We start from the raw sequence: 21,082 nt of genomic DNA, 5'->3' as shown, positions 1-21,082 counted from the left end.
ATGAGATCGGATTATCAAGCATCTTTTAAGTCCAACGAGGGGGAGTCGAGACTCCAGATTCGTATCTCGAAACCCATCGCTGGAGGGCGGCGATTGGACACTGATCAGTCAACGTGCCGGCCGACTCCCAGGAAGCACTGTTCATATGGGTGGTTGCTAGTCTTCAGACTGCTTGGAGCGGGGCCAGCATTGCTGCCGTATTCAAATTCTTTGCTGTCAAAGTACTTATACAATAGCCACTGCAGATAGCTAGTTAGGAAAGTATAAAAGCTGCAAAGTACTCGTTACAATTTTTGCGTTTGACACCAGACCGGGATCGTGCAAATGGGAGTCGAGAGGAGAAGCTTCCTGGCTCGCAAGTATCTGGTGTTGATCAGTCCGGAATGCAGGATATACAGCTCCTAGTCACAGAGTCATGCGATCAGTCAATGAGTAAGTCCGGAAAGTCTTTCCACCCCAAGGCAAAAAAAAAGGGCAGTTGATATTATAAATTTAGATTTTTATTCGCTCTTGTCCTGGAGTTGGTTAAAGCAAAGAGGTGCTGCAAGTCATTCTTGGTCAATGGCAAATTTTATGTGTGTGCCAGCTGGGTTGTTACCTTAGGCAGGATACATTCAACGTCCCGTGTATATATGTCCGTTGGTTATATATCTCCTTCCCTGTCTTCCCGAATGCCGGAGTGACGGAAAAGAGCTTCCCATTCCATCCAGTTTGGGGAGTCGAAATCTTGCGACGGAGCATACAAACCGTCGAGCACGCTGCTAGGATCTTGCATCTCGGTCGAAGATTCCACACCCATACCGGAATTTGATACGCTGGATGCGAAAAGAAAAAGTGGCGCAGAATTATTCCCATCTATCAACGCTGAAGAATCACTGATCAAGGGGGATTCGTTCGTGTTTGGCTGATGGCATATGTTATCCCCTAGTTTTTGCTTCGTTGGTAGAATACCAGACCGCCGGGCCCTAAGCGTCTCTATAAACTGGGGCACGCGCATTTCCACGCCAGGAACATGCACTCCTGAGACCTTCTGTTCCCAGGCCTTAAGGACAAGATTCCCAGCAGCCACAATTAATTTATTCTTCACGTCTGTCAAAAACCGCGACCTATTTTCGTAAACTTTCTCGATTTGAAACCATGCTTTATCGACCTCTTCGCCAGACGTGCGATTCCGCAATTCATAAAGCAGAAATATAAAAGCATGCCATTGGAAATGCGCCTCGACATGCCAATAATATCGTCGCACGTTTGGCATGGATTTGGCCAGATTATCGTACTCGAGAATTTTGATAGAATTGGCGAAGAGTGTGTCGCTCTCTTCGCGGTCGAGGGATCGCCCGCCAGGCTTTCCCGGGCACCCTAACATGTAAACCCGGTGTTTCATCATAGAGATGCCACAGCGGCCAACCATCGAAACGATAAAGTGAAAAGGAATGGAGATGTCACAATATTGAAGAAACTTCTGCTCGATCAACTTATCCAAGTCTTCGAGCTCCTGAATCTTTTCGGGAATGGATATCATTGGGTTAGTCAAATGCTGCCATGAGCCATCAAAAGTGTGCTTCGTTCTTGAGTCCCGGAGAAACCGCCCAATAGTATATCGAAGCAGACAGAAGCTCATCTCCGTAATACCATTGTGCTCAACAGGAACCCCTGTCATATTGGGATCCAAGTCGATGTCATTAACATTGAGAGGTAAAGGAATAGGCGGATTGTGGACACCGCCAAGTATCCCAACACCTGAGAGCTCTGCTGAAAAGCCATCAAGCACGACAATCTGCCACCACAATCGGCGACGCATTTCGGTCTCGAACACGGAGAGCTGAAGTGACGCTCCATCATGATGCAGGCCAATACGCTGCGCAATTCGCAGGGCTACTCCGCTGAGTATCCAAAGTGTCTGTGCCTCCATATGAGGTCTCATGGCAAGCTGTTTCACCAAAAGACCAGGAAGTTAGGAATAGATGACGTTCTGGTGGGATATGGTAGAGCGAAAATAGCCGTAGCAAAACTCACGAGATATAACGCAAATGCTTGTAGAACAGTCACATCCGAACTCTTGATAAATTCTGCATTTATCAAAGCCTGCTCTGCTCCAAGCCGATACCTTTGTAGGACAACCTTTCTCGGTTCTCCCAGTAACCCACGAGATTCTTCATCACTCAACGATACCACAGCGCAGAGATATATTGCGAACATCAACGCCTCGAACGGCTTTGGCATATTACCAAGGCTACCGCTTACTTTTAGCACTTGTTGCTGAACGGTTGGAGTGTGGAAGATCTTGGTGAGCGGGTCGACGTTCTCTAGGAACTTTTGCCAGAGAGTAAAGATTTTAACTGGCTCTGGATGCAAATATAGGAGACTCGGGCGGTTTATGGCCGAACCAAAAAGTAATCGGCTCTCATCCGGAGAAAAGCGATCCATCTGCTCTGGCATCAATGCTTCAATTTCGTCCGCGTCATCTTCTCCGCCTTGTGTCGACGAGTCTTCGAGATCGTGGGACGTATGAAGCTATTGGATATAGATCTCATTAGTCAAATCCACCGTCTCTTCGCATCATTTAAGAGCAGTTACACAATGTAGTTAGTTACCTCGTCGCCCACGCTTACCCAAAGCGCACTGTTCAGTGGCAGTCAGTGTCGTCCTATTCCAACATCGACCCGCCTCAATCAAGCAGGTCTTACTTTTCCAAAAACCTTGGTTTCCCATCCACAACAATCAGCCTTCCCAGCTTACTGCCGAGACAGGCGACGTCTTCCGGCCTCGTCTTGCTGGTGTCTTTAGGGGCTTGCGCAGCATCGTGGGAGCTCACCGGCCCATCATCCTTTTCGCCCGGGCCGGTGCCCTCGTTTGCATCGACATTGACTCCCAAATTCTTAAGAATCGCTTCGTACCTGCGGAGGCGCGCACGGAGAATTTCCTCCGGGGACCTCCTTTTGCGCCTCCTCGGCGGGGCCGGGGCGCGATAGACACAGTCCGTTCCCGCCTTGGCACAACCGGAACAGGGCTGTTGGCGGTCACACTTCACTTTTCGCTGCTGGCAAAGCTGGCACGAGTGAAGTCTGGCAGCTGGGGGGGAAGTTGGAGTGGGATGCGGCATTGACATACTCACAGGTGGGCTCGCGTTTGGGAGCAGGTGTTTGGAGTTTTGAAGGTAGAGTACGGAGTACTCCGTAGCTAGTTAACACATTACTTTATTGATAACTAATAGCTACTCCGTATTTAAGTAGAAATTAAAAAGGCATTCTAAATACTCCGTACTCCGTATAACTACCCTAGCGCCCTAACTAGTTACTGCGTCGCCTGGAAACTGTTTGCTGATGAGCCCCTTTTTTTTTTTTTTTTTTTTTTTTTTTTTTTTTTTTTTTTTTCCCTCCCCCCATTGCACGGCTGCTCTGTTATTGGCATGATAGATGTAAATGCCCGAATTTCATACTGCTCTGCTGTGTTAAGCAAACAGATAATCATAGGAGAGCTATCAAGCTGATATGGAGTGATCAAAATGCTATATTTGTTGCCATGAATCGGGGCGTATCATGCCATGCACAGCGAAAGTGACATTCTAGTGTCGTCCAAGCACTTCAACACGTCTGGAAGAGATCGCTGACAGAGTTTTGCTCCGGACGATCGCTCAGCGATCCATAAGAATGTCGAGGCTGGAGAGTCAGGCTGCCCGACGGAACACGGGACTTCTTTTAAATTTCAAACCTCTTCACCGGATGTCTCTATTGAACGGGAGTAGTAGGACCTCACACTGGATTTGACTTGTTGTATTCGACAGGACTCTTGATGAATTGGAGTTCTCTATCAAGTTCGTCTATCGCCCCTATTACCTATGACACATATCCTATCGCGACATTAAATCCAAGAAAATGACATCCCATCTCGTTTGATACCTGATTGTTGTATGCATTTACATTCTTATTGCTTCTCCTTCCCCTTCACACTCTTCCATTCCACGGCTATCACACCAAGGATAGACGCGCATGCTAAACCCAAAGCCACACGAAATGCATCCGTCAAGGCGTCGTTGTAGATGGCCAATACACGGGTCAGCGTTTCGGGATCTTTAACAACTTTATGGATAGCTGTGGCGCCGATATTGAGTATGATCGACGGGTCCATATCGGGAATTTTCGCGAGGCCCTCAGTAAGTTTATTCGTGAAGATATTCTGCGCAACGGCAACAAATACCGCTCCTCCAAGAGATTGGGCGAAAAATACAAGGGCAACGCCAACCGGAACGTCCTTTTTCGATAGAATCGTCTGCGATGCGACGGCTGCTTGTTGCATGCCTAGCCCTAACCCTAGACCGTACGCGATTTGGTATCCGATCCATTTTGGGTGGCCTGTTGTCGGGGTAAAAGTGGTGATGAGTCCGGCGCCGATGGACATAAGGACACAACAAAGAAACATGAAGGGGTTATAATAACCCGTGGCAGTGACGAGACCGCCGGCCATGATGCTACCGAGTACGAGAGAGAGGATCAGAGGCAGATTCATAATGCCTGACTTAACGGCGCTAGCTCCTTTGATGGCCTGGAACCAGATGGGGAGGTAGTAGACAATGACAAGCATGGAACCAGCCACGCAAATCGTGTACCAAAAGCCGGACAGAATGCTTCGTTGAGTGAAGATCCTTGGAGGGACGGTTGCATCCTCCGCGCCCCAAATTTGGATCGCGACAAAGGCACAGATGAGAACAGCGAATACGACGAGCAAGGGAATGACCTTTCCGCTGCTCCAGGGGTAAGTCGATCCTCCCCATTGCAGAGCTAGGAGGAGACACACCATGCTTGGAAGAAAACAGATGGTGCCGAGCGGGTCTAAGCGCATGATATGCCGGCCAATCGAGGCCTTGTTATCGGCTTTCTTCACATGTGGAAGCTTAAGGAGCAATAGGATGATCACCATTGCAAATCCCCCGATGGGCAAGTTGATGTAAAAGCACCACCTCCATGAGACATTATCAGTAAATGCACCCCCTAACAACGGAGCGACCACCGACGAGATCCCGAAGATTCCGCCCATGAACCCCGTATAGGCAGGTCGCTTCCTTAGCGGGACTGTGTTCACAATAATGACAACTGTTCCTGAAAACATTCCCGCCGACCCTAGTCCAGCAATAGCTCGTCCGACAATAAACGCCGTCGAGGTTGGCGCAGCGCCGCAAATAGTAGAACCAACTTCGAAAAGAACAATGCTGCACACATACACCCATTTAGGATGGTAGAGAGTGTATACCTTGCCGTAGAGTAACTGAAACGAACACGCTGCGATGAGGTAGCTGCTCCCGTACCAGCCAACATCGTTTAGCGAGTGGAAATCATCTGTTATTCGTGGGATGGCCGTTGCAATGATTGTTCGGTCCTATTAAATAAATGAGCATTTGAATAAGCGATGGCTTTGTGGCTAAGAAGCTAAAAGCATACCAATGCGACGAGAAATACACCGAGATACAAGGCAGCCATAATAGGGATGACGGTCGCTAGTCCTGGGTACTGAGAGTCATCAGGCTGCGTAGGAGTAGACTCCTCAACGCCGTCTTTCTCCATGTCGGTAGACGACTTTTGGCTATCGTTTTCTGACATGTCTTGAGTAGAAAAATTTAAAATCAACACAGAAGGTATTATATGAATCAAGAAAAATAGAGGCCTCCCTACTCCCGGCTTTGGAATGGGAACGAGAGGGAAGTGGAATGAAAAAGCAGAGGCAATCCATGATGACCCGGATATATGTATGTATACGTATATATATGCTTTTCATCACTGGCAGATACAAACTGCTCCGAGATTTTTATATTTTGCTGCGATCAATGCGCAGTCGGGGGTGGAGAGTCAAGTCTCGGGGCCGAGACCAGCATTGATGGCCCCGACAGGGCCACGGACGGCACGAAAGACATTTCCGGAGATGGGGAAAACCAAAAAAAAAAAAAAAAAAAAAAAAAAAAAAAAAGAGGGTAGTCGTCAATAAATACGAAAAGCAATTTTAGAAGTAGAGTAACTGGCTAGTTACTCTCTATAGATAAAGATTTTCGATCGGTCATGCAACCGTAGCACGAGTTCGAAGTTAACAAAGGCTCTCCGTAGCAAAAGCTCGGCTTGGCTTGGGGCTTTTATAAGGCTGAGGCCGGGTACGGTGACGTTCTCCCGCCGACTGCTGGACACTTTCATCGGCCTGGACCGGGTCAGTGTCAGGCCGCATCTCGAGACTCGGTCGGCTTGCACAGAGACTCAGCAGCTCACCAGATCCATGAATCTTCCTCCCGGCGGATTACTAACAAGCAGCGATTACTAACTAACTAACTTACGCAGGCCGGAAAAGCGGCTGGAAATCATGCGGCCCGCGCCAATGACGTCGACACCGACATCTGGAATTCAATGTTGCGTGTGTTGGGTGCTTTTGATGCTCTTCCTCCTCCCCATCCAACCTATATAAGCTCTTCGCCCTCTCTGCCTCGATAATGGCCCTTGTGAACAGCGGAAACATTAGCCTCTTCGTTCGATTGCTCCCACTCACAGCCTCGACTCTTCTCGTCTTGCTTCTCATCCTCGATTACCCTCCTGATCTAACTACTCCGTTCGTCAGTGCCGTCCGGTCGCTTGTGCTTCGTGCTAAAGACAATGTCTAAGCTAATTGTCGTGTTTGGGGCGACGGGGAACCAAGGTGGCTCGGTGGTGGATGCTATTTTGCAGGATCCAGTGTTGAGCAAGGAGTTCAGGATCCGGGGCATCACTCGCGATGTCACCAAGCCCGCAGCCAAGGCGTTGGAGAGCAAGGGCGTAGAGGTGAAAACCGTATGCACTCTCCTCCCAATCACAGTTCCACCGTCTTCACACCCAGCTGACCAGATGGACATAGGCAAACATGGACTCTCCGGCATCCGTCGGGGATGCCGTGGCCGGAGCCCATACCGTCTTCCTAGTGACAAGTTATTGGGAATCATTAGACGCAGAAACAGAGTATAATCAGGGCAAAAATGTAGCAACCGCTGCAAAAGAAGCGAATGTCTCTCATCTCATCTTCTCTTCACTCTATCATATCATGGACGCCAGTGCCGGCGCACTCCTACACTGTCCACACTTCGACACAAAAGCCAACATTGAGGTATACATTCGGGAACTCCAAATTCCCGCCACGTTTGTCCTACCGGGGTACTTCATGTCCAACTTTTTGAGTACACTTCTCAAGGGAGAAGACGGGATGTATACCCTCATGCTACCGATAACGGACAAGGCTCAGTTCCCTCTCTTCGATGTTGCTGACACCGGTGAGTCACGCCCGTATTAACAAATACACCAACAGCGTTGGCTGACGTTCCCTTTTTCCAACAAAAGGCAAATACGTTTTGACCGCGATAAAGCACCGCGACTCCCTCCTCGGCAAGCAGATCCTCGAAGCTGTCGATTACTACTCTCCGGATCGCATCGTGGAGGAGTTCGAGCAAGTCACCGGGCACAAAGCCAAGTTCTTGACCATCGATGCCGATGATTACATGAAATTTCTCCCGCCAGCAGTTGCCAAGGAGATGCTCCAGACGCACCAATTGCTGGAAAACCCAGGGTACTATGCCGGAGCAACCTTGGAGGAGAGCTTGAAGCTGGTTGAGCAGAAGCCGACGACGTGGAAGGAGTATGTGGCAAAGAGGAGCGAATGGAAATGATAACTTGCTGCTAGTTGATGATAAAAATTCTTCAGATCAGACTGAAGGACTGAGCTGAGTTTGGGCATGATTTTGTGAGCCGATGCGCAGGGATCTGGAGGAAGTAATATGACATTATCTCTGATTTTATTCATTCATTAGTACCTTAGAATCACACCAAACCAATACGTTCAGCGCTTGAAGCTCTCAGAACATCAGCCCTGCTGTACTAATTGCATCTGGCCTGGGAATTGCATACCTGGAATAGCCCCATATGCTAATCGTCATTGACATACTTGTCAAACACATCCCCATAGAACTTCTTTCCCACATCCCGATGGCTTCTAATTTTCGTTCGCAGCTGAGACTCGCCCCACGTATCATATTTGCCCCTTAAAAATGCCGAATCAATGTCTTTTGCTTCGACGGATTCCCCGCCGGCAGCAAACCTGCTGAAATGCTCCTTAAGCGTTTCCACAGCTTCCGTTTTGGTGAGATTCCGCCTAACACCCTGGAAGAAGGGGACACTATATCTATCCTTGTACCCAGACATAAGCACCCGGTGCGTCGTGGCTTTGCAGACACCGTTGGTCACAACCTCAAAGGCCTGGCCGATGTTTACGACAAACGTCCCCGGTATGACAGGAACATCGATCCAGTCGCCATTCTTATTGAGTGCTTGCAGGCCTTTTATTTCGGGCGGCGAAGCTTGCAGGAGAAATGTTCACCAGCCAGATGAATCTTTGTGAGGACCTACTCCTTGTGTTATGGTTCCCGATGAGGGTGAATTCGATGCACCTGGGTAGTGCACAAGCTTCAAGCGATGCTGATCTGAGAGAAAGTGGAAGAATGTTTCTTGTGGGAGGGAGAGGGCCTCTGCGACAAGTCGAAGAAACCGCTCGCCAAGAGCTGTGAGTTCTTGAATGTATGATGTGACAGCGGGTCGGAGTGGCGGCAGCTGGGGAGGCCACTTTCAAAAGTGAGAAAACACAAAGAAATACTCTCCATAAACAGGGTGAAGCAAATCGTACCTGGTTTGGACCCCTTAGTCTCTCATAAAGTGGTGCGTCTTTTGATTCCACGGCCAACAATTCCGTCGCAAACTCAGCCTGTTCGCGCTTGTCTGCCTTCCCACCAGTGGTTTCCGAACCAACGCTGGAATACCCCAGGAAGTGGGGGGAATTTCGCAAAGCGATCTCTTCTTTCGCGGACTCCGGAAGATCAAAGAGCTCTGGAAGTACGTTGACAAGATCATTGATCACTTTTTCCGGGACTCCATGGTTTGAAATGTACAAGAATCCCACAGAGATTAGCGCATAGCGCAGTTGCTCAAACAGAACTGGACGAGTAAGCGGGTCCTTTGCCAGGGAGAGATCTATCAATGGGATCTCTGTAAATGCGTGAGTTGAGCCCATAGTAACGACAGACTAGGTGGAGAAAGGACTATGATCAAAGAAGATTGATCGTAGATGCTCCCTCACAGGTCAACGGAGAATGGACTGGTCTCTGGCTTTCAGGCCTGAGGACAAAGTAGGATCAAAATATGTGACTGTTTAAGCACTCAGTTCGACAACAGCCTGGGTATGAGGTGCTCTTCTCCGTATAACTACCATCTTTCGGCGATGGAAGGGCGGAAATAATGGCCCAGACATCTCGGCGATTCGGGTATGAACTTTCACCTCGTTAAAACGACCATGACCCATAAACCTTCCACTCATGCCAGCCAGCTAAACACAGAGTACAATAACTGAATGCTACGCTGCTCAACGGGGTAGTTCCTCTTTGGATCTTGATATTAAAATTAGATATTCGCTAGAAGACCGACCATCCCGAAGTGACGGAGGAGAAAATTACATCTTTCATCGACTTTGCCCGAAATGGTGGGCTTCAAATTTAACGAATTACATAATCAGGATGACCAGCAGGGCAGACAAACAAAGAAAACAAAGCATGGAAGCCACTTTTACAGCTTTGTACCCATGTTGACATGCACAGCCTTGGTCTGCGAGTATGCCTCCAGGCCGGCCTCGCCGAGCTCTCTTCCAATACCGCTCTGCTTGACACCACCAAACGGAACCCGGAAGTCGCTATCATTGCTGCTGTTGATCCAGACCATGCCTGCTTCGATCTCAGCGGCAACGCGGTGAGCACGCTCGATATCGCGAGTGAACACTGCGGCACCCAGGCCGTATGTCGTGTCATTTGCTTTGCTCAGGGCCTCCTCTTCAGTCGAGAACTTCGCAATGACGACGAAAGGGCCAAAGACTTCTTCGCGGTAGATCTTCATGTTATCGTTCACGTTGGTGAAAATGGTCGGCTCGATGAAGAAACCTTTGCCATCGCCGACATTCTTGTGTGGAACACCGCCAGATTCCAGCTTGGCACCTTCAGACTTACCGCTCTCGATGTACGAAAGGACTCTGTCATACTGTGCCTTTGTAACTTGGGGACCTTGGAAGGTGTCATCCGCGAATGGGTCGCCCACCTTGCTGGTTGAGGCGACAACCTCCTTAAATTGGGCAACGAATTTGTCATAGACGGTGTCCTGCACCAGTATCCGGGATGTCGCCGTGCAAATCTGACCCATGTTCGACATGATACCGATATGCGCCCATTTGGCAGCCTGTTCCAGATCTGCGTCTCCAAAGACGAGAAGGGGGGACTTTCCTCCGGTTTCCAAAGTGATATTCTTCATATTCACAGCGGCCATCTTCATAATCTGTCTTCCAGTTGCCGTGGAGCCGGTGAACGCAATCTTGTCGATGTCCAAGTGAGACGCGATGGCTGCACCGGCGTCTTTACCAAAGCCGTTGAGGATGTTCACAACGCCCGGAGGGAAGCCAGCTTCCTTGATCAGGTTCGCGAAGTAAAGAATACTTAGCGGCGTCTGTTCTGCAGGCTTGAGCACCACAGTGTTACCGCAGGCCAAGGCGGGCCCAAGCTTCCATGCAGCCATTGCCAATGGATAGTTCCACGGGATGATCTGGCCGACAACACCGATCGGTTGGCGTAGGGTGTAAGCGAACTTGGCGGGGGATGTGCTGATTGTGCTACCGTAGACCTTATCTGCAAAGCCACCGTAGAATCGTAATGTCTCGGCGACTTCGACGCAGTCCTCGCTGACGGCGACTGAATATGGTTTGCCTAGTACAACCGAGACCGGTAAGCCTTGTTGTACATATCACCAGGTGTAGGGGAGAGGGAGGGGCAACAGTCTAACCATTGTCCCAAGCTTCAATCGTGGCAAGGGTCTCGATGTGCTGCTCGACCAATTCCGCAAGCTTTACCATGAGCTTTCCACGGTCAGTGGGAGGCAATTCCTTCCACGAAGGATCTTTCAGCGCTTTTTTGGCGGCCTTGACTGCGATATCGACGTCCTCGGCACCGGCGGCATGTACCGACGCGATTTCGGCCTCATTCCTATGACAGTCATTAGGACAGCTCCGGCGAGGCTTGCGAGCGGGATTTGCTCGACTCACGTAGGATTAATTGAGGTGATTTTCTGTCCCGATTTGGCGGCAACGAATTCATTGTTGATGAACAAGCCCAATGGCTGGGTGTACTTGCGCCCGTTGGGGGCTGTAAGCTCGGTAAAAAGATCCGACATTTCGGAGGAGCTTGAATAATGCTGTGTCCGGATGATCGATTGGATTGCAGCTCTTGAAGGTACGGACGATGAGGATAGGCTTGACTGCTTTATATACGGCAGGAAGACTGGGGATAGTCTTCGAGCATGCAATCTGAAGCCGACCATATATGCAGAGGTCCCTTGTCCTCCGTTCTGACCTTGTCCTCCAGTGCTGATAAATCCAAACCCACCCAAAAACGGGCAAAATAGTTATAGCGGAACGGGAGCGTTCGTTGCCCCTCCACCCGGCGTAACCCCGCCCGGCGACCCGGGCCTGTCGGAAGCGGCTGCCCCCTGTGGTTTAGCGTCGTCGCGCCGAACGCGCACACCACCCACCACCGCAGGACACCCTCTGGCAAGCATTGCCCGAACGAGAGAATCTTTCCCCCCCTTCCTAACCGCCCAAGACCCCTTCGCCACCCCGTGGGCCTGGGACACTGCTGGGCTCCAGGGACCGCAGCCTGAAATCTTGCACCGTCAAACCAGGCATCGAACAGATATCGTCCCAGACAGTCCCATACACTAAAAGGATGGCTCCGCCTTCACCAAAGAATAAAACACGCTCACGCAGTGCTATAGTTGTAAATGAAACAGCCGCATCTACGCGTCCAAGGCGCGTTGCTAAGAACATCATAAAGGAGGTTGGGGAGTCTGTTGCCCAGCGCTCTGCAACAAGATGTACGTTGCTATCAAAAGAATAACTAAATAGTTACGTCTAGTTAACTATGATGCTTTGGACAAAAACTGATACTTCACTTATAGCTGCAAATGAGGCCAAGACGACTGACACCAGCAAGGCTACAGGCAACAAAGGCAAGGTGGACCGACTGCCTAAGAGAAAGGCTGGGAAAGAGGCTTCAGAACAAACCACATCCGATAACAATGCTCGCAAGCGTACGAAGACAGCCAACACGGAGCCCAATGGAAAGCATGAAGATGAAGCCAACCCCAAGGTCAACCACGAAGAGGCTCGAGAGGTCGATGTAGATGACAAAGGCGCCGGCAAGTCCTATTGGCTTATGAAGGCCGAGCCTGAGTCGCGATTTGAAAAAGGTGTCGATGTTAAGTTTTCAATTGATGATCTACGCGAAGCAAAAGAGCCCGAGGCTTGGGATGGTGAGTCTCTCCTGCTAAAATGATAATGTCCCACCTACAGCTGCGGGTCTCTAACTCCGTCTTCTCTCGCAGGTGTTCGCAATGCAGCAGGTGAGTGTACTGTGATTTGTAACATTGGATGATCTGATATGGAAGGTAATTTAACCGCTTTTCAGCACGAAACCATATGCGCGCCATGAAAAAAGGCGATCTGGCCTTTTTCTACCACTCAAATTGCAAAGTACCAGGCATTGCTGGCACAATGGAAATTGTTAGAGAGCATTCTGTGGATGGTATAATATTCAAGTTTTTCCATGTGCAAGCATCAATGGACGCTGACTTTGGTGGTTAGAATCTGCTTTTGACCCAGCTCATCCTTATTACGACGCAAAGTCTAGCCGGGATAACCCAAAATGGGAAGTCGTGCATGTCGAGTTTAGGAGCAAGTTCCAAAACCTCGTCACGCTGGCCGAGCTAAAGTCCTTAGCAAAGCCCGGTGATGCGCTAGAGAATCTCCAGATGTTGAAGCAATCCCGCCTAAGCGTATCTCCGGTGAGGCCCGAGGAGTGGTGGTTCATCATGAGTTTGGCTGAAGAGCAGGATATTAAGATATGAAGACTAGTGTGAGGACAACGTCAATGAAAACGAGGAAAAGGGAAATGGCTGGAAGGTCCTGGAGCCGCTCAGCCATCCTAATCGGCGGGGACATATGTCCTTTTTCTTTGCACTCGTCTTGTGTACTCTATCCGCAAGGGCGTTTGAAGGGCGTTAGCAGGGATTTCCGTGCCTTTACAGCTTTATTCCGGGTCATTCTGCAAGCTTAGGACAGGTCATTTCATCATGTCGCAGATTTACATCGGCAATTGGATTGTCGTATTTTGTTTTCCCCTCCCCTTTACGAACGGTTTCATCAGGCGTTTCTGTGATGCCATGGGTTCGACGAATTGGGCGATGACTCTTCCAATCGCTATTCTTTCTTAGGGCGAAGCGCGTACATCATCACCGGATATAGTCCCAGCCGCTTAGGGAAGCCCAGCTGCTCCTCAGATCGCACGACTTCATATCCCGCCCGAGCAAACAATTTCCTAAAGTTTGGCTCTGCCCGTGTAACAGAGCTATCCGTATCATCATAAAAATCTTCATATGGATTCGAATTGATATTCTCTTTCACCACAATCAAGCCCGCGTCCGAGAGCGCATCGCGGCACCGGTCAAGGTACTCTACCAACTGTGCATCCGTCAGATGCAGCAGGCACCACTGGTTCCAAATCAAATCGTATTTCTTCGTCGGGACCCAATCCTGCAATCCTACCACATATATATCGCCAACCTTCCCTTCTTGCTTTAATTTCCCATCGCGAATAACCTTTGCAAATTTTTCCACCGGCTCGACAACGTCCACCATATCACATTGTTTACTCAGAAAACCGTCGGTGACGCGGCCGATACCAGCACCGCAATCGACAGCTAATTGGAGTGGCTTGGATTCCATGGAGGGAATTGATCGACGGACCTTTGCAAGAAAACTTTTCGACCCGCGCAGGTCGATCTGAGAGAGCTGGGGGTAGCCGCCGAGGATACCATTGAGGTCCGGGGTGACTGATGACCAGTAGTTGATGGTTGCCTCGTGGTCAATGTGAGAGTCCGGCGGGGAGTTGGCGGTGTCTTCTGCCATGGTGTCGTTGTTCCAGGGGAATTCAAGCAGTCGGAATCAACGACGCAGTGTTTCAGTGATTCATTGACTTTGAATCGAGCGAGGTTTGTTTAACGGTGAACGTTTGTGAGTCGCAGCGAAATGCCAAGAATCATTCCCCAACCGGCCTCCTCATTGGTGGCTCTTTAGTTACTCCCAGGCTGCCCCAAGCAACCCGAAAGTTCGAGTTCCCATTGTACCAGGTTTAAATGTTGGGGAAACCCTTCCACTTATATAAATATGTGCTCTAGTTTTGTCTCTACCGCTGTTATGATTGGCAAAACTCCCTGTCTCATTGATACCATCCCGCGAGGAGACGATGTTGATATTAAGTTGATATTAACACCGGGGTACGGAGTACTCCGTACGTAGAAATGCATTCGAGATTGATGGCCTATTGGCTATGCCTATGGGAATTTCAAAGCTTCAATCCTTGACCAGCGGGGGTCACACCGGCATTCCGCTACTTTCCTAACAATCCACTGGTTGAAATCTACTTCTCCGTCCCCGACAACTGCCTGTATCTATCTTACTATAACAAGAGCTTCTTATCCAATCCATGGCAAAGGCCAAACAGGAATCTCTTCGCAAGCTTCCCCGTTTCAGCTAATTCAGGGAGATCTAGCCTCTGTTTTGCACGCAGTTCATCAATCAACTTCTTATCGAGATCCGAAAGGCCAGCGAGTTCTGAGTAGAGGCCATGCAGGTCGGCCGTAAATAGTGATATGCCAAATGCTTCGCAGGAAGGGACGAACCTCGCAAACTGCCAATCGATGATCCCAGTGATATTGTAGTTCTCATCGACGAGCAAGCGACCCCCTGTGTCATCGACATGCTTAAGATAGAAAGTCCTGGGCGCCTGCTTGGTGCACATAGCGGCGAAAAGCCGGCTAAAAACATGATAGAAGACGAACGCTTCTTTAGGGTAATCGGAGTAGACTTACCTATCGGCAATCAAATCAAGGTACTGATCTGCGATGCTTTTGAAATATTGCAAAGCATCGTCAAATGGGCCGTATCTATCCAGGACAAGAAAACCGTTACTCGCAATGGCTGAGATTTCAGGTTTTTCATTCCTCCAAGCGAGGGATCCCGCTTTCGATAATGGATGCTTGCCTAGCTCGATCATGAAACCTGCGACTTGACTGATCACATAACACTTTTGCTCGGCCGTTGCGTCGATCTCACGCTCCAAGTACGACTTTCCCGGAAAACATTCCATCAACATAGCTTATGCCGACATTGTTCGCCGGAACCCAAAGCCAACTGAAACCCAAATGCTCTTGGCGAAGGAACATTCGTGGACTCGAGAAATTTCAACGTTGTATATTCGCTCTCAACAAAATACTCAATTAAGGCAGCCGGCACATCACAAAAATCAATCCTGGGTATCCGAACAATCCCTTGGCGTTATCATCAAATACAAGATATGTATAGTAGTTGGCAGAGCCTATCATGGCGCCTTTGGCGAGGTGGCCCTCTATACAGAATGTGCATGTTTTCCCAGAATTCAGCTCACCAGGGCGTTTAGTGAACTAGTGAGCTCGTCCACGGTGATCAGGGACAATAATTCTGATACCTCATCATTTCATCCTTTCTGTCAGGTTTCTTCATCCAGCCACAACTCAGGATCATTATCAGTCTGCTAATTATTTCCAAAAGCAGGGAACATACCTCCGCAACAGAAGGACATGTGTAGTATTGTTGACGCCCATGCACAGCACAGAGATGGCGCCTCCACACTGAGCAGCTATCACCCCGAGTTGCTAGCTCTTCGCAATTGGAGAATAAGTATGTCACTCGGCGTGTTTCCTTTGCACCATATGCTGTTTGCTAGGTCTTTTCGGGGTGAGGGAATGTATGGTGGGATGTAAGGCTTAATGCACAGCAAGAGCAATAGAGAGAGAGTTGTCAGTACAGGTCAAGAATCCTTATCTGTGTGCTCCGTGCTGGCGTAGTTTTCATGGGCGATGGAGGAGATGGGGTGTTTTAAAACATTGCTCCGTGTGTGTTCAATGTACAGGGTGCTGCCTAATAATTCCAATGTAAACATTTGATCTCTCCTCTTTGCGGCACATCAGCTCACATCCCTGTTTGGTTGTTGAGACTGACAGCCGGAAACACCAATGCCATTGGTAAGATCGAGCTCGAGCATGGGATTGGTTTCAACATGTTTATGGAGTACTCCATACATATGATATTCGAGTGTTCCAGGTCGATTTTGGCGGCGCATTCATCGCTTATCAGAGATGGAGTTAACGAAGCCCTTCCCAGGCGTCATGGGTAACCAATTATGTATGAGGTTACGGAGTTTGCTACTCCTTGCTCCGTACTCTGGATAGAGTAACTAGTCCAGAGTTCTCCGTACGAAGTTGTCAACGAGGTGATAAGGCCATGAGACCTACCAGGCGGTTTGGCTGGTCGAACCATCTCCTTATGTGTGGCAGGAAGAGAGAGCTCCTGCCCACAGAGCTTCAAACGTGCCGTATAGTTATAGTAAGCCACCTGATCATCCCAAAGAAACCCCAAGGTTTGGCGATTCACTTCATCATCAACATATAGGTTCTGTAATGAGCCTGTTCACTCATTCCAAATACCGGAAAAAAAAAAAAAAAGAAACTCGATATTGCAGGCAAATGATGTGAGGGAACGCGCCCTGTGATCCATGTCTCCATAAACCTTCATCGACTCCGAAGATGGAGCGTCCAAGCGTTGCATATGTAGACGCACTAGGCAGGTTGGCTCCTCTATAGAGGAATGCTGCAAGGTGCAAAGGAGAAGAGACATCAGAAGGCGTGCTGAGCCCACCTTTGCAGTAACTCATAGGATACCGGCCGAGTTGTGGCATTTTCCTAAAGTAGTTGTCTGAGGAGTTGACGACTTGCAGCAACGCAGATCAACTCGCTAACTAACTAGGTGGAGGTGCCATGTGGTTCTTCTATTTTATTTTTTCTTTTCCCTCTCCAGAAAAAGCCATGCTCAGCAACACGAAATTTGTGATGTCACCATCGGAATATTTGACCAAAGAGGCTGTTTCTGGATGGGAACACCAGCGGCAGCGCGAAACTCGCGAATAGGTGAGCTTTTCTTTATTCAACGGTTGTGCTCCGTCAGGTGGGCACGTTGTTCCACCTTCCCCTGATCTAGACGAGAGAAGCCTCGTCAGGTGAGGGTGGTGGTCATACACAACATAACTTGGTGTCGATTGTCGCCCTGTTGATTCAAAACTGCCAGACATGAACCCGTCGAGCGAACCCGTCGAGCGGTAATCTTGAGTATTGGACTGCGATAATAATTTATCCCGTGGTTGCACAAGAGAGGGGGGTTTTTTGGAATTTTTTCTCCACAAGAGTTTGTTCGCGTGGGGAATCTTGGCGACGCAGAGTTGAACCCAAATGATCCCTCCAAGGCGTGCTGCACTCCGGCCCGGTGTTAAAAATTGGCCCCCGGAAGGGTTGTTTTCACAGGCTTGCGGAAATATCCAATTGGTCGGGTGATGACTCGGTCCTCCGTGGTGCCGACCAATGGCAAAAGCGATCATAACGTGAGGTTCCGCATTATCCAATTCGATACTTGTGATGAAGCGGTTAATATCTTTCGAATGGGAGCGGGAAACCCGGCACAATGTGACAACCCTTGGACCTTGATTCATTTCCAGCCTGAAAGAAATAAGTATGTATGGAACAATCCGCAGCCGACTCCACACTAGTAGCAAAGAACGTGCTTGTGTCGGCATGTCTGGAATACAGAATCTCGCTAGCTATGTCCTCCGGCACGTCTGTCTCATGACATGCAGACAATTTTGGGGAATTAGGAACCATAAATACATACATGGCTTCAAGGTCCCGGGTTCTACGGAGAAAGTGTGAGTGTTACGGCCCCGATTTGCGCATTTCCAGGGCGCAAATGTTGGACATTAGCCAACTATTTGTAACAAGTGAACTGGCCGCCGCCCATGACTCCACAGTTGGGGAAAGGGAGGCGATTGGGGAAATTTTGGAGTAAAAACAGCTTAACGTCGTCCACAAAGGTAGCTGGTTATTAATTAGTAATTGGCCCGGCGACCTGCTGTGAAATCACGTCGTTTATAAACACATCCTCGTGAGTTAATCAGCTGTTAGATCTGGTTCTCACCGCTTGTGTATCGCGCATAGAATCAAAGGGGATGTATTGGGCGTTGACATGGAAGATCATATAGTTTTGAAAAATGGCGCTGGGCAAGATGCGATCGCATCAGGAGCCGAGCCCGGTATAGAACCGTCACAATCTCAGCAGCAATCGCCAATCAGCAAAGGCTCTAATACAACACTTGTCGATGCCTCAGGGGGGAGTGATGCATGCGACTCAAAATCACCAACCCCGGTTCAGGTATCAGGCCAGGAAATTGAATACCTCTTTCTCAATTTCAGCACTCATCTCCCAGCCCCCTCGGCTTTGCCTGGCTCGCGTTCCGATAAGCCGGCTTTACCAGAGCCTCCGGATTTAAAGCCCTACACATCACCGTTCGAATGGCCGAACACTCGCAAATATGTGATTACAATGCTGGCATGCACTGTCACCGTGCTAAGTGCCGCCGCTGCGGGATGTTATAGTCCTCCCGAGGCCGAACTCACTGTAGCTTGGGGGATTAGTGGCGTGGTATACAATATTGGTATTACCATCTTCACGTTTGGTTTTGCAATTGCACCGATGGTTTCGGCCCCCTTCTCGGAGATCAATGGACGAAGGCCAATGTTTATAGCTAGCGGGATATTGTTCGTTGGTCAGTTACTTTCGTCTTGCGATGGCATTGACGGAGCCCGCGTGGATGCTAATATGAGCCGCGATAGTTTGCCAAATCGGGTGTGGTGTCACCAGATCTTTTCCTGGTATGATTCTTGCTCGGTTCTTCTTGGGTGTCGGGGGCTGTATGTTGAAAAATCTTCTTCTCAACCATCACGCATTGACCTGAGAGTCTAACTGATACAGCAACCTTTTCAACAATCGTCGGCGGAATTATAAGTGACATATATCATACCAAGGACCGCAACACTCCAATGGCTCTCTTTTCCACCGCGGCACTGTTTGGAACCGGGTTAGGTCCTCTAGTAGCTGGTGTGATTGTGAAGCACACATCATGGCGTTGGGTGTACTACGCGCAGGCCATAGAGGCGGCCGTGATCCTGGTTGCTATAATTTTATTTTTCAAAGAGACCCGAGGCAGTGTGTTGTTGAGCCGCAAAGCAAAGGTACTCAATAAATGGTATGAGGAGCTGGAGAACGCGGGTTGTCCTGGCCTGGACATTCCGGTTTCTGAAGACAGCGAAAAGAAGCGATGTCAGCGAATACGCTGGAAGGTGAAAAGCGATGAGGAAAGGGAGTCGCTCTTGAATATGCTCAGCATATCATTATATCGGCCATTCCGTAAGTTAATTTTTTTGTCCTGACACAGCCTGTCATTTACTCTTGCAACTTTTGCTAACGGATTCACGGAAGACCTCCTGGTTACCGAGCCAGTCGTCTTCTTCTTCTCCCTCTGGGTTTCGTTCAGTTGGGCCGTGCTGTACCTACAGTTTGGTTCGATACCGCTCGTCTTCCAGAACAATCATGGATTCGATATTGCACAATCTAGCGCGGTATTCACATGTAAGTTCACCATCCTTTGCGTTCTATTACAAATTGAGGATCTTCAAGGAGAGCGTAATTGACTTACATGCTTAGCAATATCCGTCGGCGCGATTATCGCATTTTTCATCAGTACCGGGCAGGAGAAGATCGCGAAAAAACTTGGGATGATGCCAACAACTCCAGAAGGCCGATTATATTTTGTCTGTGTCGAATCCATCCTCATGCCAGCGGGTATGTTCTGGTTCGGATGGACTTCTGGTCCTTCGACGCATTGGATCTGGCCCGCTCTTGCCGTGGGATGTGCCACGATTGGCATATTCTCAATATATCTCGCCGTCTTCAATTACCTGGTCGATACGTATCACCGATATGCGAGCTCAGCTTTGGCAGCTCAGTCATGTTGTACGTTATCATTAAAAACCTACACCGAGTTTGTGCAGGTCAACCTAACCACTTTATTTGCGCAGGCCGGAATCTCCTCGGTGGAGCCTTCCCGCTAGTTACCCGCGCCATGTACAATAACCTAGGATATCCTGAAGCATCCAGTTTGCTTGGTGGAATTGTGTGTCGCTAGCTTTCCTCCCAGGTGACACGTATCAAAATTTGATTGCTAACCGCGGGATAGGGATCTTTATTAACCATTGTTCCATGGGTTCTGGCATTCTTCGGGCCTAAAATCAGGGCCAGGAGCAAATTTGCGAGTGTACGTCAAGTGGCTCAGGCCCACCTTAACTTATCGGGCGAAGTAAACTGACTTCTTCTAGGAAATCATGGCGGGCCATGAATAGATCCCGAAGATGGACCCCGTCTTTTTATGCAAAAGGATCAATGTGGTATCTGTTGTTCTTTCCCGGCATGGATCTGCGATCGGGAGTTACCCGGTTTTGCATGACAATAGAGTACTCCAAACAGCATTTTGATTTGGCGCTGGCGTTTGATGTGTCTTTTTCTTTTTTTTTGTTTTGGTGGTCTTTCTATCCATTATTAATGCCAACCTCTGGGGATTCCTTTTGAAAACAGCATGCAGCTCGATGAAGTGTCGCAATTGGCATCTTTATATGCCGAATTGTCAGCAAGGTGAACGGGACGAGGAGAAAAGTGCCTTCGATTCCAGTGTGGTCTCCCAGAGCAGCAGGGTCATAATAATGAAACGTTCTCAATGTTCCGCATGCATTTCTCGGCCGCGGGCCAGCTGATCAGACGACACTTTATACGAGAACGCCGAAGGCTCAGGATTCACGAAAGAGTCCAACCATGTGATGTCACTGATGCTGTGACAGTGGGTCCCGATCGATGTTCATGAGGAGAAGCTGCTTGGAGTCTAGATTTTGATTGTGTGTTGATTAGCGATAAAGGAGAAATATCATAGATAATCTATATATAATACGGAGTATATATCCCTGAATACTCCGTG

At 49.0% G+C, this 21,082-nt stretch overlaps 9 protein-coding genes across 9 annotated transcripts; 3 read left to right on the top strand and 6 right to left on the bottom strand.

Annotated features, from left to right (window-relative positions):
• Positions 1 to 240: 240 nt before the first annotated feature.
• D8B26_004870 (uncharacterized protein) lies at positions 241 to 3,109 on the bottom strand (the record flags this gene model as incomplete). Its single annotated transcript, XM_003070616.2, has 5 exons — positions 241 to 541; positions 599 to 1,930; positions 2,017 to 2,514; positions 2,595 to 2,622; positions 2,688 to 3,109. 4 exons carry the CDS (start codon positions 3,107 to 3,109, stop codon positions 644 to 646), a joined length of 2,235 nt encoding a protein of 744 aa, XP_003070662.2. The 3' UTR covers positions 241 to 541; positions 599 to 643.
• Positions 3,110 to 3,924: 815 nt separating this feature from the next.
• On the bottom strand, positions 3,925 to 5,921 carry D8B26_004869 (uncharacterized protein; the record flags this gene model as incomplete). Its single annotated transcript, XM_003070615.2, has 2 exons — positions 5,436 to 5,921; positions 3,925 to 5,373 (listed from the first exon to the last, which is right to left on the bottom strand). Exons 1-2 carry the CDS (start codon positions 5,592 to 5,594, stop codon positions 3,925 to 3,927), a joined length of 1,608 nt encoding a protein of 535 aa, XP_003070661.2. The 5' UTR covers positions 5,595 to 5,921.
• Positions 5,922 to 6,626: 705 nt separating this feature from the next.
• Positions 6,627 to 7,666, top strand: D8B26_004868 (uncharacterized protein; the record flags this gene model as incomplete). The annotated part of the gene is made up of 3 exons (XM_003070614.2): positions 6,627 to 6,800; positions 6,865 to 7,273; positions 7,341 to 7,666. The coding sequence occupies 3 exons, from the start codon at positions 6,627 to 6,629 to the stop codon at positions 7,664 to 7,666; spliced, it is 909 nt and encodes a 302-aa protein (XP_003070660.1).
• Positions 7,667 to 7,922: 256 nt separating this feature from the next.
• D8B26_004867 (uncharacterized protein) lies at positions 7,923 to 9,060 on the bottom strand (the record flags this gene model as incomplete). The annotated part of the gene is made up of 3 exons (XM_066124623.1): positions 7,923 to 8,312; positions 8,403 to 8,615; positions 8,677 to 9,060. 3 exons carry the CDS (start codon positions 9,058 to 9,060, stop codon positions 7,923 to 7,925), a joined length of 987 nt encoding a protein of 328 aa, XP_065980704.1.
• A 427-nt stretch (positions 9,061 to 9,487) lies between these two features.
• On the bottom strand, positions 9,488 to 11,476 carry ALD2 (mitochondrial aldehyde dehydrogenase). The gene is made up of 3 exons (XM_003070611.2): positions 11,125 to 11,476; positions 10,866 to 11,065; positions 9,488 to 10,789 (listed from the first exon to the last, which is right to left on the bottom strand). Exons 1-3 carry the CDS (start codon positions 11,397 to 11,399, stop codon positions 9,609 to 9,611), a joined length of 1,656 nt encoding a protein of 551 aa, XP_003070657.2. The 5' UTR covers positions 11,400 to 11,476; the 3' UTR covers positions 9,488 to 9,608.
• Positions 11,477 to 11,657: 181 nt separating this feature from the next.
• Positions 11,658 to 14,183, top strand: D8B26_004865 (uncharacterized protein). The gene is made up of 5 exons (XM_003070610.2): positions 11,658 to 11,951; positions 12,036 to 12,389; positions 12,462 to 12,479; positions 12,545 to 12,661; positions 12,721 to 14,183. Exons 1-5 carry the CDS (start codon positions 11,804 to 11,806, stop codon positions 12,981 to 12,983), a joined length of 900 nt encoding a protein of 299 aa, XP_003070656.2. The 5' UTR covers positions 11,658 to 11,803; the 3' UTR covers positions 12,984 to 14,183.
• Positions 13,254 to 14,095, bottom strand: TAE1 (Alpha N-terminal protein methyltransferase 1). Its single transcript, XM_003070609.2, has one exon. It carries the CDS (start codon positions 14,041 to 14,043, stop codon positions 13,336 to 13,338), a length of 708 nt encoding a protein of 235 aa, XP_003070655.2. The 5' UTR covers positions 14,044 to 14,095; the 3' UTR covers positions 13,254 to 13,335.
• Positions 14,184 to 14,593: 410 nt separating the features above from the next.
• On the bottom strand, positions 14,594 to 15,289 carry D8B26_004863 (uncharacterized protein; the record flags this gene model as incomplete). Its single annotated transcript, XM_003070608.2, has 2 exons — positions 14,594 to 14,951; positions 15,006 to 15,289. The coding sequence occupies 2 exons, from the start codon at positions 15,287 to 15,289 to the stop codon at positions 14,594 to 14,596; spliced, it is 642 nt and encodes a 213-aa protein (XP_003070654.2).
• A 2,954-nt stretch (positions 15,290 to 18,243) lies between these two features.
• Positions 18,244 to 20,897, top strand: D8B26_004862 (uncharacterized protein; the record flags this gene model as incomplete). Its single annotated transcript, XM_066124622.1, has 7 exons — positions 18,244 to 18,823; positions 18,891 to 18,968; positions 19,030 to 19,464; positions 19,537 to 19,686; positions 19,762 to 20,070; positions 20,136 to 20,371; positions 20,433 to 20,897. 6 exons carry the CDS (start codon positions 18,244 to 18,246, stop codon positions 20,240 to 20,242), a joined length of 1,659 nt encoding a protein of 552 aa, XP_065980703.1. The 3' UTR covers positions 20,243 to 20,371; positions 20,433 to 20,897.
• Positions 20,898 to 21,082: the final 185 nt, after the last annotated feature.

Source organism: Coccidioides posadasii, chromosome 2 (genome assembly GCF_018416015.2).
Source record: "Coccidioides posadasii str. Silveira chromosome 2, complete sequence".
Classification (NCBI taxonomy): domain Eukaryota; kingdom Fungi; phylum Ascomycota; class Eurotiomycetes; order Onygenales; family Onygenaceae; genus Coccidioides; species Coccidioides posadasii.
This window is presented reverse-complemented; position numbering and strand designations above follow the sequence as displayed.